Source organism: Cannabis sativa, chromosome 2 (assembly GCF_029168945.1).
Source record: "Cannabis sativa cultivar Pink pepper isolate KNU-18-1 chromosome 2, ASM2916894v1, whole genome shotgun sequence".
In the NCBI taxonomy this organism is placed as follows: domain Eukaryota; kingdom Viridiplantae; phylum Streptophyta; class Magnoliopsida; order Rosales; family Cannabaceae; genus Cannabis; species Cannabis sativa.
Window position 1 is genome coordinate 27,941,508 of NC_083602.1, and position 16,945 is coordinate 27,958,452.

A 16,945-nucleotide genomic window follows, 5' to 3' on the forward strand; every position below is an offset into this window, starting at 1 on the left:
GGTCATACTCCGGCTGCTGGTCATACTCCAGCCTGTACCGACGTGACAGGGTTGGATGGTTCGAAGCCTAAATACATAACTAATGTAATCTAGCAGGCTTCCTACATGCACGCTAAACATGTAATCTACATATGCATACTGTTATACTAATCTTACCTGGATTCCGATTTCAGGTGTGCCGGTCAACCTGACTGGAACTGAAGCTGAGCGGCGGATTACTGGCTCCTAAACCATAAAAATCACAACGCTATAAGTGACACGCTAAATCACTTTTCAAGGACTAAAACTAGGAACTAAAAGTTTCCCTATCGATAAAAAGCATGGCAATACCCCTAAAAACATAAAAACGAGGAAAACTAGGGTTAGGAAAAATTCCCCAACCGGTAGACCGGTTGCCCAACCGGAATTCGGTTACGAATTACTGGACACCCATCCGGAATTCCGGTTGCACAACCGGAATTCCGGTTCCTCGCAGGAATTTTTCAAAAATTCCAAACTTGATCAATTCATACCCAAATCAATCCAAACCTTCCAGACCTGCTCTAAATACCCCAAAGAACCAATCCTAGGCACCAAACTAACCCAGAATTCACAGATACACAAAATGCCATTAAAGCTCAAGCTTTGAGTTCTAAACTCAAACTTGAGCAATTCTCACATACATGCATTCAAACCTAGTTAATTCTACTCAAATATGCATGAATAAGCCTCTGAAAATGAACATAAACAACCACAGCAAGTAATTTACAGATTCAACATATATTTTCAAAATTCATGCTCTTGAACTAAAAACTCCCAAAACTTGATTTCAAGTAATCATCATGCATACACTAGCTCTAAATTACTTAAAAATAGCAAGATTAAACTTTAGAAAACAACAACAAATCACAGCAGCAAGAACTTCAAATTAACATGCATTTACTCAACTTTTTCATCATTTTTTTTCATAATTTTAAGGAAGAAATCAAGAGAGCTAACCTAGCTTGGAAAAATGCTTAGATTAGGATGAGAATTCACTTGAAAGATTGAACAAAACCCAGCTCCAAGCACCCCACATGCACAGCCGAAATTAGAGAGAAAAAAGGAGTGTTCTTTGAAAATTTTCTTACTTTCTTACTTAGTGATTTTTTTCTAAAAAGAGAAAATAGAATACACTATATACACTATTCATTTCAGCCAAGTATATAATTAAATAATTATTTATTTTTCAAATAAAAAGGCCACTAAAAGACAAAACACTAATGGGGCAAAAAGACCATTTTGCCCCTCCACCATAAAATCACATAAACCATACTAAAGGGGTATTTTTGGGACATTCTAAATCCCCGGCCATTCCCGACATTCCCAATGTCTAAAACCCGTCCCCAAACTACTAACATACTAAGTTGTGATTTCTACTGAGCCAAACGCCGAGTTCCAAAATACCGGGCACCGGAAATGCAAAATATGAAAAACTACTGATAACATAATCATGCATTTCTGAATTCCATAAATAACAGTAATAAATTATTTAAATAGCTATAAATAATTTCATAATTAACATAAACAACTGCTAATTTCCAAATTAACTAAGCGGGCTTTACAACTATTCCCCCCTTAAAAGGATTTCGTCCCCGAAATCTAACCTGAATAACTCTGGATATTGAGCTCTCATATCTGACTCTAGCTCCCAGGTGGCTTCTTCCACCTTACTGTTTCTCCAGAGAACCTTGACCAATGCTATGGTCTTATTCCGAAGGACTTTATCCTTTCTATCCAGGATCTGCACTGGTTGTTCCTCATATGACATGTCGGGCTGAAGCTGAAGACTCTCATAACTGAGTATATGAGAGGGGTCTGAAACGTATTTTCTCAACATTGAGACATGGAATACGTTGTGCACTGCTGATAAGGCTGGAGGCAATGCTAACCGATATGCCACTTGACCTATCTTCTCGAGAATCTCGAAAGGTCCTGTAAATCTAGGGCATAACTTGCCTCTTTTCCCGAAACGTTTAATCCCCTTCATCGGAGATACCCGTAAAAATACATGTTCCCCTACTTGGAACTCAACATCTCTGCGTTTCGGATCTGCGTAACTCTTCTGTCTGCTTTTTGAGGCAAGCATTCTAGCTTTTATCTTCTCTATCGCCTCATTGGTCCGCTGTACCGACTCAGGACCTAAGTATTTCCTCTCCCCTGTCTCATCCCAGTGGATAGGGGATCTGCATTTCCTACCGTACAACAGTTCATAGGGAGCCATCCCTATCGTACTCTGATAACTGTTGTTGTAAGAGAATTCTATCAACGGTAGATACTTACTCCATGAGCCTTCAAAGTCCATAACACAGGCTCTCAACATATCCTCCAATATCTGAATTGTCCTTTCGGACTGACCATCTGTCTGAGGATGGAATGCTGTACTGAATTTCAGCTTTGTACCCATTGCCCGTTGCAAACTTTGCCAAAATTTAGAGGTGAATTTCGGATCCCTGTCCGAAACTATAGACTTCGGTACCCCGTGAAGTCTCACTATCTCTCTGACGTACAGTTCTGCCAACTGATCCACTGAAAATGTTGTTCTGACCGGCAGAAAATGAGCAGATTTCGTAAATCGATCCACCACTACCCAGATGGAATCATACATACCCGTGGTCCTAGGTAACCCGACCACAAAATCCATCGTAATATCCTCCCATTTCCATTCTGGTAGGGTTAGAGGCTGCAACAACCCTGCTGGTCTCTGATGTTCAGCCTTAATCTGCTGACAAGTGAGGCATCTCGATACGAATTCTACCAAATTCTTCTTCATACCACTCCACCAGAAGTACGGTTTCAAATCTTGGTACATTTTGGTGGTGCCGGGATGCAGAGAATACGGGGTAGAATGAGCCTCCTCAAAGATCTCATTTCTCAGTTCCACACTGTTCGGAACACAAACCCTGGCTTTATACAAAAGCATCCCACTATCTGACACTGAAAAGTCCTTGGCTTGACCAGCCAACACTTCATCTCGGATTTTCACTAACTCCGGATCTGTCATCTGAGCGACTTTTATTCTTGCTAATAGATCAGATTGCAGCGTCAAGTTGTGAAGCTGACCTACCACAAACTCAATGCTGGATCTAACCATATCCTCAGCTAGCTGGGGTGAGATCTGAACCATGTTAGCTACTTGCCCGGGACCCTTTCTGCTCAGGGCATCAGCCACTACATTGGCTTTTCCGGGATGATAGAGGATCTCGCAGTCATAGTCCTTCACTAGTTCCAACCAACGCCTTTGTCTCATGTTCAAATCTTTCTGAGTAAAGAAATACTTGAGACTTTTATGGTCGGTATAGATCTCACACTTCTCCCCATAAAGGTAATGCCGCCAAATCTTCAGTGCAAAAACCACTGCGGCCAATTCTAGATCATGAGTCGGGTATCGCTGTTCATAATCCTTTAACTGACGGGAGGCATAAGCGATAACCCGGTCGGCTTGCATCAATACACACCCCAAACCCTGTTTGGATGCGTCACAGTAGACTACGAACTTTTCCTTGTCCGAAGGCAAAGCTAGTACCGGTGCAGTAATCAATCTCTGTTTCAGCTCCTGAAAGCTAGCTTCACATTTATCTGACCAGATAAATCGCTGATTCTTCTTTGTAAGCTCGGTTAGGGGCATTGAAATTTTGGAGAACCCTTCCACGAACCTACGGTAGTACCCAGCTAAACCCAAGAAGCTTCTGATCTCTGTCACTGTCTTCGGTCTCGGCCAATCCCTGACGGATTCAATCTTCCCGGGATCCACCTTGATCCCATCTTTACTCACAATGTGCCCTAGGAAGGACACCACGAGACAAATGTACCGTAACTCACATTTCTTGAACTTGGCATAAAGTCTATGTTCTCGAAGCCGTTGCAGTACCATCTGAAGATGTAACTCATGCTCCTCTTCTGACTGAGAGTACACGAGGATGTCGTCGATAAATACAATCACACAGATATCGAGGAAATCTTTGAATACTCTATTCATCAGGTCCATGAATGCTGCAGGAGCATTGGTTAGTCCGAATGACATAACCAGAAACTCGTAATGTCCATACCTAGTGCGGAAAGCCGTCTTCGGAATGTCCTCCTCTCGGATTCTCAACTGATGATAACCCGAACGGAGATCAATCTTAGAAAAGACCGTCTTCCCCTGAAGCTGATCGAACAAGTCATCGATCCTAGGTAATGGGTATTTATTCTTCACCGTCAGCTTGTTCAACTCCCTGTAGTCGATGCACATCCTCATAGATCCATCCTTCTTCTTGACGAACAGAACCGGGGCTCCCCAGGGTGACACACTGGGCCGAATGAACCCTATGTCAAGCAACCCTTGGAGCTGAATCTTTAATTCCTTAAGTTCAGCTGGAGCCATCCTATACGGGGCTTTGGAAACCGGTTCCACCCCTGGTGCCAAGTCAATCACAAAATCAATCTCCCGCTGAGGTGGTAACCCTGGAAGTTCTTCGGGAAAAACGTCCAGAAACTCCCGAACCACTCTGATGTCCTCTGGCCGAATGGTGTCTGGCCGAGTGGTGTCCACCACCACGGCCAGAAACCCTAAGCACCCGCCGTGCAACAATTCTCTCGCTGACATAGCCGAGATCACCGGGATCCGAGATCCCTGAACTGAACCCACAAATACAAACGGTTCTTCACTTTCCGGTTGGAAGACCACCATCTTCCTTTTACAGTCAATGCTCGCCGAATATTTAGATAGGAAATCCATTCCTAAAATAATATCAAATTCGACTAAGCTCATCTCTATCAGATCAGCGCTTAACTCTCTACCATCTATCCTGATCGACATAGACCTAATCCACCTATTGGAGATAACCAATTCTCCGCCAGGTAACAGGGTTCCAAACCCTGATTCATATCTATCATAGGGTCTACCCAATTTACTAAAGGCTCTGCCCGCCACATAAGAATGTGTAGCCCCAGAATCAAACAGCACTGAATATAGCGAGTTGTTAATAGAAAGCTGACCTGTGACTACTGATGGGCTGGCATCTGCATCAGCCTGCGTGATAGCGAACACCCTGGCTGGAGTGGGTATCGCTGGAGCTCGCGGTGCCTCTGGTCGGAGCTGGGGACATTCCCTCTTGAAGTGTCCGGGCATGCCACAATGAAAGCATCCCTGACCTTTGCACTCGCCCCGATGGTGCCTCTTGCAGCTAGGGCACTCGGGATAGGAGAATCGGGTCTCAGTACCACCAGGACGACTCCCTCTGTTCTGGTTCCCCCGGAACCTCTTGTTCTGACTCGAGCCGCCGGAAGCAGTGGGTGCTCTCTTCCTCTGATCAATGGCCGAACCACTACTCCCCCTGCTATAGCCTGATGCAGGAGGGGTAGGAGCCCCGCCACTAACCGGAGTACTCGCTGATTCTGACATGCACCCCACTGCGACCTCAGCTCGCAGTGCCTTCTCCACCATCTGAGCATAGGTGGTGCTGTCGTCGGTGGTGATCATCAGGTCATGCCTGATCTTGGGATTCAACCCGTCCAGGTACTTCTCCTTCTTACTGAAGTCGGTCGGCACAATTCCCGAGGCTAACCTCGCCAACCGATCAAACTGAGTAGTATACTCAGTGACGCTCATGTTCTCCCGCTGGGTCAGGTGAACGAACTCTTTCCTCTTGGCGCTTCTGACCGCCTCATTGTAGTATTTCGCATTAAAGAGTTCCTGGAACCTTTCCCAGGTCATGGTGGTGACGTCATGGATCTGAGACACCATGTCCCACCATACCAACGCGTCCTCCTGGAACTGAAACGTGGCGCACACCACTCTGTCGTTACCGGTGACACCCATGAAGTTCAAAATCTTGGTGATCACCGTCAGCCACTGCTCGGCTTTCATTACATCCGGACCTCCCAGGAATACCGGATGTGCTTGCTTCCGGAACCGCTCATACAATGGTTCCAATCTATGGGCCGCCACCACTATCTCGGCCTGGGCAGCAGGGGCAGGTGCCACTGGAACTATGGGCACAGGAACTGCAGGAGCACCCTGCTGTCTCAACCTCTGAATCTCGAGGTCTTGTTCTTCGATCCGGGCATGCATTTCCGCAAACCGCAACTCCCAGTTCGGGGCTCCCTGATAGGCTGGGGGAGCCTGGGCAGCCTGTGGCGAGTTCTCATCACCCCGGCTACGAGCCCTGCCTCGGGGACCTCTACCTCGGCCCCTAGCAGGTGGGGGAAACTGAGCTCCCTGTCCTTGGTTCGACCCTACGGAGTTGCCCTGACTCCTGGTAGTCCGCCTGGCGTCCATCTAGTTAGAACCGCCTGCGAAACCAAGAGTTGGCATATCAGGTCGTATTCAAGGAGAGCTTACTAATGCCGCTTAATTTGGAAATTAAAAACGAAACATGCGCCTATTCTACTATCAGGCTACTAACATGCTTCCTAACAGGCTTTTCTTTTTCATAACTGAATAAAATAAACTACTAAAGCAATAAAGGCTTACTGAACCGTGAACCGAGCTAACTGCTGATGATGATTGTACATGTCGTGACGATCTTCGGAAGACAACCTGGCGGCTCTGATACCAAATTGTAACACCCTAACTATCTTAGGCGTATTACGTGATTTTTAAACGTACTGTGCAGCTCGTTGCTAATCAACAAGGTTTATGGAAAACGTGATTAATTAAAATTTTGTTTTTTAATTAAACTTATAAACCATATTACAAAAGACTCGGGATCCCGATTTATAAAATCATTTACAAAAGTTTTTAACTGTTTAACTATTACATAAAATTAAAAGTCGTCTAACGACCAGTTACAAAAATTCAGCCTTGCTGTCCCGAGGATCGTACGCTCTAGGCCTAACCGCCCCGACATGTACAATCTCATAAGCTCGCTCACGGTCCATCAGCTACAGCCTTGCCTTTACCTACACATGAACATAAACTGTGAGTCGACAGACTCAGTAAGAAAAGCATAATAATATCATACATAATACTAACTGCCGTGTCCAACACGATACTGAGTCCCGCTACTGCCATGTCCAACATGGTAATGAGCCACTACTACCATGTCCAACATGGTACTGAGTTTTGAACGTTCATAGGGATGGTACTATTGACAAATATCCTCCTGATCGGTCGAACCGGTCATACTCCGGCTGCTGGTCATACTCCAGCCTGTACCGACGGGATAGGTCAATAGCACTGAACCACCAACCAAATGTCAGCCTGATCGGTCGAACCGGTCATACTCCAGCCTATACCGACGTGACAGGGTTGGATGGTTCGAAGCCTAAATACATAACTAATGTAATCTAGCAGGCTTCCTACATGCACGCTAAACATGTAATCTACATATGCATACTGTTATACTAATCTTACCTGGATTCCGATTTCAGGTGTGCCGGTCAACCTGACTGGAACTGAAGCTGAGCGGCGGATTACTGGCTCCTAAACCATAAAAATCACAACGCTATAAGTGACACGCTAAATCACTTTCCGGGGACTAAAACTAGGAACTAAAAGTTTCCCTATCGATAAAAAGCATGGCAATACCCCTAAAAACATAAAAACGAGGAAAACTCGGGTTAGGAAAAATTCCCCAACCGGTAGACCGGTTGCCCAACCGGAATTCCGGTTCTGAGAATTACTGGACACCCATCCGGAATTCCGGTTGCACAACCGGAATTCCGGTTCCTCGCAGGAATTTTTCAAAAATTCCAAACTTGATCAATTCATACCCAAATCAATCCAAACCTTCCAGACCTGCTCTAAATACCCCAAAGAACCAATCCTAGGCACCAAACTAACCCAGAATTCACAGATACACAAAATGCCATTAAAGCTCAAGCTTTGAGTTCTAAACTCAAACTTGAGCAATTCTCACATACATGCATTCAAACCTAGTTAATTCTACTCAAATATGCATGAATAAGCCTCTGAAAATGAACATAAACAACCACAGCAAGTAATTACAGATTCAACATATATTTTCAAAATTCATGCTCTTGAACTAAAAACTCCCAAAACTTGATTTCAAGTAATCATCATGCATACACTAGCTCTAAATTACTTAAAAATAGCAAGATTAAACTTTAGAAAACAACAACAAATCACAGCAGCAAGAACTTCAAATTAACATGCATTTACTCAACTTTTTCATCATTTTTTTCATAGTTTTAAGGAAGAAATCAAGAGAGCTAACCTAGCTTGGAAAAATGCTAAGATTAGGATGAGAATTCACTTGAAAGATTGAACAAAACCCAGCTCCAAGCACCCACATGCACAGCCGAAATTAGAGAGAAAAAAGGAGTGTTCTTTGAAAATTTTCTTACTTTCTTACTTAGTGATTTTTTTCTAAAAAGAGAAAATAGAATACACTATATACACTATTCATTTCAGCCAAGTATATAATTAAATAATTATTTATTTTTCAAATAAAAAGGCCACTAAAAGACAAAACACTAATGGGGCAAAAAGACCATTTTGCCCCTCCACCATAAAATCACATAAACCATACTAAAGGGGTATTTTTGGGACATTCTAAATCCCCGGCCATTCCCGACATTCCCAATGTCTAAAACCCGTCCACAAACTACTAACATACTAAGTTGTGATTTCTACTGAGCCAAACGCCGAGTTCCAAAATACCGGGCACCGGAAATGCAAAATATGAAAAACTACTGGTAACATAATCATGCATTTCTGAATTCCATAAATAACAGTAATAAATTATTTAAATAGCTATAAATAATTTCATAATTAACATAAACAACTGCTAATTTCCAAATTAACTAAGCGGGCTTTACAAGGAGTGGCCCAAGCTCAAAGTCTGTCCAAGTGATACTTGGACAGGTACTCGAAGGGCTACTACAGATGTTGACCGTCCAAAAGGAACACGGATTTCTACCTTGGATATAAACCAGGATCGCCCAGCGATGGTTATGATTTTTTTTGGCATAAGATTAGATCTTGTCTCCTATGCCAGGACATGGTAGTGCGTGCACCTCATACACCTGTTTGCCAGATGGTTATTCTAGTTATTTACTTTTCAAGGTTAAACTATTTGGTGACATGCGTCCAGTACGTACAGTGGTCTCCTATTGTCCAGCTGCTGCAATGTATGAGCACAAATCCTTCCAAGGGGCCCCACAATCATCTCTCTTTGCATGTACTTTACCTCAGTAGTGGGCTCTTTCCCGATATCCTAGGCGGGTCATGAGCATGTCCATACCCATCCTTTATCCTATAAATACCCTTCTATTCCATATGATGGGGGATCACAACCTAGGTAACCAAAGCCCTACTAATATTACTCCAAGATTTTCTCTTATTCAAGATAAACACAGAGTACAAAGATAGGGTTTCTTGCATATACACTATAAAAACATTAAATACGCCCTTTGAGGCTAATAGACTGACTCGTGGACTAAGGTTAATTAACATCTGAACTACATAAAAATCTCAATCTCATTTACTATTGCATTTTATTATTTCTTAAGATCTCAAATATTTAGTTTCCAAAAACTTTGGCAAATATTTTGGTGCTTTAATTGAGAGCTGAAGAAAGACCTAAACCTATAGTGCTAGTGTAGCCATGGTGTTTACCCAAAAATAGTTACCAAAAAGACTCTTTAAGGCAAACTCGATGTTGTAATAGAGGATGTAAACCCTCTCTTGCTAGAGCACGCTCAACTGGGTGATGCGAGTGGAGGAAATGCATCCAACTCTGACAACCGAAAAGCTGGCCTGAACAACCAGGACAATCACATCGATGAAGACCGAGATGCTAAGAAATGAGGAGGAAGACGATGAGGAGAATACGTTAAAGATGGGTATTACAAAGATGACTATCTCTATGAGTAGGACCCCGAAGTGATTTGAGTATCCAAAGAGTTGCTAGAGACTAAATAGAAGCTAGCCCATCAGGAGAAATTTTCTCAGAGAATGATGACTCACCTCCGAGATAAATTTGCAGATCTGGAAGAAGGAGATTATAATGATGACCCTTAAGTGGAATGTGTTAATGGAAACAATAGGAAAAATCTTGATGATGTTGGAATCTCTGCTCCTTTGACAAGGGAAAGGCAAAAGTAGGTGACCCTCAAAACCTGACAGCTCCCGTACTTCTTTCAAAAAATAAAAATTGAGTTAATAGACCTAGTCAGGCGTACAAGGCCACTGACGCCTTCGGGCTTGGACGCTATTTTGCTTTGAAAGACCATAATACGCAAAAAGGGACTGGTACAAAAGTACTTAGGCCCAGGGAAGGAAAAATCACCTTAGTGATTCTGTAAACCAGGACCCTGGGACTAGGGAACAGTATTATGATGATAGTTGGTCCATAGTTGATCTTTGAAGGTGCAATGCCCTCTTACTTAGGCCCGCTATAGTGATTTTTTACATACTATGCACGCCTTTTTCTAATAAAAGGGTTTCTCAAAAATTGTATCAAATTTAAACTTTTATAAATCTATATATTCAAATGTAAAAGCTAGAATTCCGTCTTTAAAATTTACAGTCATATTCAATATACATTTTATAAACATGTTGCACAACAACTACAAAATAAGGGTGAAGTCATCCCGAGAATGAACTCTCCAATTCTAATCGTCCTGATATGTACAATCATTCTTAAGCCATGGACTCACTAGTGCTCAGCCTTTGCCATTCCTTTACCTACATATGTAAATAATATCTGTGAGTCAACCAACGCAGAAAGAAAAGCATATAACATATTTCTGACTTGTATTAAAGCGTCCATATACATCTATTTACAAGGCTTAACAAATGATCATGAACGTTCTTAATAGAAGTACGACCTTTGTACCACATGCACTAAGTACTTGTCATGTACTAGTGTTTGTAGGGTTGAACTGTACCTTGAGTACCAATGAGTGTCATAACGCAAGCACTACAGAGTCGTCCCGTACTAGTGTTGGTAACACTGTATTGTACCATTTGAACATCATATACTGTACAAATGCACTCCATACCGCTACCGTAATAGTGATGGTAGTACATGAATCACATAACATAGCATGTAATTTATATACAATATACATATACACACATTTTATACTATTCTTACTTCATTTCCAAAATCAAGTGTGTCGGTCAACCCAAATAAAAATTTACGTGCTGAATGGAAGAAAGAATGTGTCACCTCGATGTTCTATCAAAATAGACCTCCATAAGGCCTACAATATAGTTGATTGGGGATTCCATTTTTGGCAACGTTTTTGGTACACCAATTTTTACCGCCACCGATAGTTAATGTGTACCGCTTAGGTGAGGTTTTAGAACTCCAAACATTAAATATAGTCATATTATATTTCGTTAGACTTAATTTTGAATGTAGAATGTAATGATGATAATTATTTAGTCATCTGATGGTCATAGGCGAAAGCGATATCTAAGATTGGACTAAATAATTGGAGCTCGGGATTTGATGGCTTAGACTCTTCTTTTTAGACAAAGTTTAACGACTTGAGAAAGGTAAGAACTTGTAACGCCCGTATTTCATAATAATAAACTCGGAAATTAATTTTAATAATTTATATATTAATAACCATATGGATCGGGATCCCGAGTATCAAAATTTAGGTTAAAAGTACTTTACTATTACATATATATATATTTTTTAAAAGTTTTGCGGACATGCATCTTCAAAATACAGACTCAAAATAATAAAAGACCGAAACCCTCCGGGTTGCACTGCCGCGATATGTACAATCATGCCGAGTTCTGTCTCACTGTTCCTCCAGCTTTGCTTTTCCTTTACCTACACAAGGTAGCAAACTGATGAGTCAACAGACTCAGTAAGATATGCAAGAAATATAAAAGTAGCACGCTGCCAGCTTTATGATCAAGCTGCCCTGAGCTTAACAACGAATCTCACCAAATGATTAAGAACGTTCTTAAGGGTAGTACGACTACTATACCAAATGCACTAAAGTACCAACTCTGTACTTGTGTTGGTAGAGCCCTAACTGTACTCCCGGGAATTACTAAGTGTTGTACCACGAACACGACGTACCCTGGGTACTCGTATTGGTAACACCGTAATCACATTAACATTCAAAAACAAGCATATACATTCATATATATATTCTTACGCTATCTTACCTCGTTCCGTGCTCAAGTGTGCCGGTCAGCCTGAGTGGAAGTGCAGCTCGACGTTTAACAGGGCCCTAAACCATAATGTTCAAAAACCGATGAGAGACTCGCTAAAACACTTATCGGGGATTTAAAATAGAAACTAAGCTTAACCCTATCGATAAATAGGATGCCAATACCCTAAATTACTTAAAACAGGAAAAACTAGGGCTCGGGAAAAAAGCCCCAACCGGCAGGCCGGTTCCCAACCGGAAGTCCGGTTCTTGGGACCAACCGGTCGACCGGTTGCAACAGGGTCCCAGGAACCGGAATTCCGGTTCTGAGCTGGGAACCCAAAAAAATCTTCCCCTTAATTCAAATCAACCCCAAACTTCACAATAACTTCCAGAACACCTGTAAACATCATAATAGATCAATCCCAATCAAAAAAACTCAGCAATACACACAGATTTTCAATTCACCATTAGAGAGCTAAGTTTGAGTTCACAAACTCTAACTTTGCTCAAACTTCATATTAACCTTCAATTTCAATTCAAATAAGCTTAAACAACCTAAAATCATTCCCAGAATACCAAGTTATACCATTTCAATCCACACAGCCACCTAGAACCTAAATTCACAAGTAAAACCTAACCTATACCTACTAAACTAAAGAAAAGGATAGCAAAGAATCTTTACCTTAAGTTGAATCTTCTTTTTTCAGGTTACAAACTCTAAATTCCAGCAGCAAACACTCCTTCTTGCTGGTTCTTTGGGGTGCACGACAAAGAGAGAAAGGGAATGATACTTTCTCCTAAGGTTTCCTTCTTCAATGAGTAAAGCCAACCCTTTTCTTTTCTTTTAAATTAATAAACTTATACTCAGCCAATAAATTAACTAGGAAAAGACAAAAGAAGTCTTGTAAAAAGACCTTCTTGCCCCTTCCACTAATAAAAACAATTAAAACATCACAAGGGTAGAATGGTCATTTACTAAATCCCGGAAATACCAATACCGCTAAAGCTTCACAAAAATACCCCGAATAAATTCTAAATTATATAAAATGCGACTCTCGCTTTCCACAGCTTCCGAACACAATCACAGAAATTGAGAATTTGCATAAATAGCATAATAAATATATATGCATTCAAATAAATTCCCATAATCATAATATTATTAATAATAATAAAATCTCATACATAAACCCTAATTATTTAATAATTCAAAGTATTAATCATATGCGGTCTTTACAATTATCCCCCCGTTAAAAGGATTTCGCCCCCGAAATCTACTTGAATAACTCAGGGTACTGAGTCCTCATATCGGATTCCAATTCCCAAGTGGCTTCTTCCACTTTACTATTCCTCCAGAGTACCTTAACCAATGATATAGTTTTAGTTCGCAAAACTTTTTCCTTTTATCCAAAATTTGCACTGGTTGTTCGTCATAAGATAAATCGGGTTGCAACTCTAACATTTCATAACTCAGAACGTGCATTGGATCAGATACATACTTCCTCAGCATGGACACATGAAACACGTTATGCACTGCTGACAAGGAAGGAGGAAAGGCTAATCGATAAGCAACTTGTCCAACCTTCTCCAGAATTTCAAAAGGTCCAATAAACCTAGGGCTTAATTTACCTTTCTTTCCAAAACGTCTGATTCCTTTCATCGGGGATACTCGTAAAAAGACATGATCACCAGGTTGGAATGTAACATCCCGTCGCTTAGGATCTGCATAACTTTTCTGTCTGCTTTGAGAAGCAAGCATTCGAGCTTTGATCTTGTCTATTGCTTCATTTGTCTTCTGAACTAATTCAGGGCCCAAGTATTTCCGTTCTCCTGTTTCGTCCCAATGAATTGGGGAACGACACTTTCTTCCATAGAGCAGCTCATAGGGAGCCATTCCTATGGTACTTTGATAGCTATTATTATAGGAGAATTCAATCAGAGGCAAATACTTACTCCATGACCCTCCAAAATCCATGACACAAGCTCGTAACAGGTCTTCGAGTATTTGGATGGTTCGTTCAGATTGCCCATCTGTTTGAGGATGAAAGGCTGTGCTGAATTTCAAATTAGTTCCCATAGCCTTTTGCAAACTCACCCAAAACTTTGAGGTAAATTTAGGATCCCTATCTGAAACGATTGACTTCGGTACTCCATGAAGACGGAGAATTTCTTTCACATACAAATCAGCATACCGATCCACTGAATAGGTTACCTTAACAGGTAAGAAATGTGCTGACTTTGTAAAACGATCCACCACAACCCAAACTGAGTCGTACATTCCTGTGGTTCTAGGCAAGCCAACCACAAAGTCCATCGCAATGTCTTCCCACTTCCATTCCGGAAGTGTTAATGGCTGAAGTAACCCCGCCGGTCGTTGATGCTCAGCTTTAATTTGTTGACAGGTTAAGCATTTAGTGACATAGTCCACTACATCCCTTTTCATCCCATACCACCAGAAATAGGGCTTTAAATCTTGATACATTTTGGTGGTTCCTGGATGTAATGAGTAAGGGGTAGTATGAGCTTCTTCTAAAATTTCCTTTTTAAGCTCACTGAAATCAGGGACACACACCCGTGCTTTAAACAACAGCATTCCATTGTCAGAAATGGAGAAGTCCTTAGCTTTGCCTGCTAAGACATCTTCTCGAATCTTAGTCAATTCTGAATCTTCTAACTGAGCCATTCTGATTCTTTCCAACAAATCTGACTGAAGTGTCAGATTAAATAATTTCTCAGTCACCAACTCAATGTTTGCTTTTGTCATTTCCGAAGCTAGCTGAGAGGAAATCATAACCATGTTAGATATCTGATCAGGTCCTTTTCTGCTTAAAGCATCAGCTACAACATTTGCCTTTCCAGGATGATACAGGATTTCACAATCATAGTCTTTTACCAATTCTAACCACCTTCTCTGTCTCATATTCAAATCCTTCTGAGTGAAGAAATACTTGAGACTCTTGTGGTCAGTATAGATCTCACACCTTTCACCATACAAGTAATGTCGCCAAATTTTCAAGGCGAACACCACTGCTGCAAGTTCTAGGTCGTGAGTTGGGTAACGCTGCTCATAATCTTTCGCCATTCCGAGAAGCATAAGCTATGACTTTATCTGCTTGCATTAACACACAGCCTAAACCCTGCCTAGAAGCGTCACAATATACTACAAACTTTTCTTGATCAGATGGCAAGGCCAGGATAGGAGCTGTAATCAATCGTTGCTTCAGCTCTTGAAAACTCTTTTCACATTTATCTGACCATACAAATCGCTGATTTTTCCTAGTTAGCTCGGATAACGGCGTCGCAATTTTGGAAAATCCTTCCACAAAACGCCGATAATAACCCGCTAATCCGAGAAAACTTCGAATCTCAGTGACTGTTTTAGGTCTAGGCCAATTCTTCACCGCTTCAATCTTCCCTGGATCAACCATAATTCCGTCTTTTCCAACAATATGCCCCAGAAAAGACACTTGTGACAGCCAAAACTCACACTTTTTGAACTTTGCATAGAGTTTATGATCTCTAAGCCGCTGCAGAACCATTCGAAGATGTTGCTCATGCTCTGCTTCTGACCGAGAGTACACAAGAATATCATCGATAAATACAATTACAAAATTATCGAGGAATTTCTTGAATACCCTATTCATGAGATCCATAAAAGCTGCCGGTGCATTTGTTAACCCAAAAGACATAACCAGGAATTCATAGTGACCATACCTGGTCCGGAAAGCTGTCTTCGGGATATCCTCTTCTCGAATTCTCAATTGATGATATCCAGACCTCAAGTCAATCTTTGAGAATACTGTCTTGCCCTGAAGTTGGTCAAACAAATCGTCAATTCTGGGCAGAGGATATTTATTCTTAATGGTTAACTTATTCAGCTCCCGATAATCAATACACATCCGAAGAGTTCCATCTTTCTTCTTCACAAATAGCACAGGGGCTCCCCAAGGTGACACACTAGGTCGAGTAAACCCTAGATCCAACATCCCTTGGAGTTGTATCTTTAGTTCTTTTAATTCAGCAGGTGCCATTCGGTAGGGTGCCTTTGAAACAGGCTCTGCTCCAGGAATTAAATCAATGATGAAATCTATCTCCCGCTGAGGTGGTAATCCCGGCAATTCCTCTGGAAATACATCCAGGAATTCCTTAACCACTTTAACTTCTTCTGGTCCAAGTAACACAGGTTTACTGGAATCCACTACCACTGCCAGAAAACCAACACACCCATCTCGTAATAAATCCCTAGCTTTCAACGCTGAGATTCTTGGGACACGAGAACCTTGGACTGAACCAACAAAAACAAAAGGTTCCTCATTTTCCGGTTCAAAAGTCACCATTTTCCGTTTACAATCAATACTAGCAGAGTATTTAGACAAAAAGTCCATACCAAGTATAATGTCAAATTCGGCCAATGGCAACTCCACGAGATCAGCACTCAATTCTCTATCTTCAATTCTAACTATTACTGACCTAATCCACTTTCTTGAAATAATTAATTCCCCATTAGGCAACAGGGTTCCAAACCCCGTCTCGAGAATATCACTAGGTCTATCAAACTGATCAAGAAGTCTTGATGACACATAAGACCGAGTAGCACCCGAATCAAATAAAACAGTATAAGCAAAACCATTGATTAGAAGCTGACCTGTAACTACTGAAGGACTGGCAGCAGCATCTGCCTGAGTTATAGCAAAGACACGAGCAGGTGCAGGTGCAGGTTTGACCTCGGGCTTCGGTTCCTCTTGCCTCAACTGAGGACAGTCTTTCCTGAGATGTCCCACCGAACCACACTGAAAACAGGCTCTCCGGTTACAAACCCCGGGATGATGCTTCTTGCAACGCGGGCACTCAGGATAAG

General features: G+C 41.6%; 1 protein-coding gene across 1 annotated transcript in view; it reads right to left on the reverse strand.

Annotated features, from left to right (window-relative positions):
* Positions 1–13,361: 13,361 nt before the first annotated feature.
* LOC133034239 (uncharacterized) overlaps positions 13,362–16,945 on the reverse strand; it is a 28,063-nt gene continuing 24,479 nt past the window's right edge. Inside the window, exons 10-13 of the mRNA XM_061109288.1 lie at positions 16,064–16,854; positions 15,215–15,979; positions 13,604–15,159; positions 13,362–13,487 (exon numbers count right to left, since the gene is read on the reverse strand). Coding sequence (XP_060965271.1) covers positions 13,362–13,487; positions 13,604–15,159; positions 15,215–15,979; positions 16,064–16,854 — 3,238 coding nt within the window. The remainder of the gene's footprint in view (positions 13,488–13,603; positions 15,160–15,214; positions 15,980–16,063; positions 16,855–16,945) is intronic.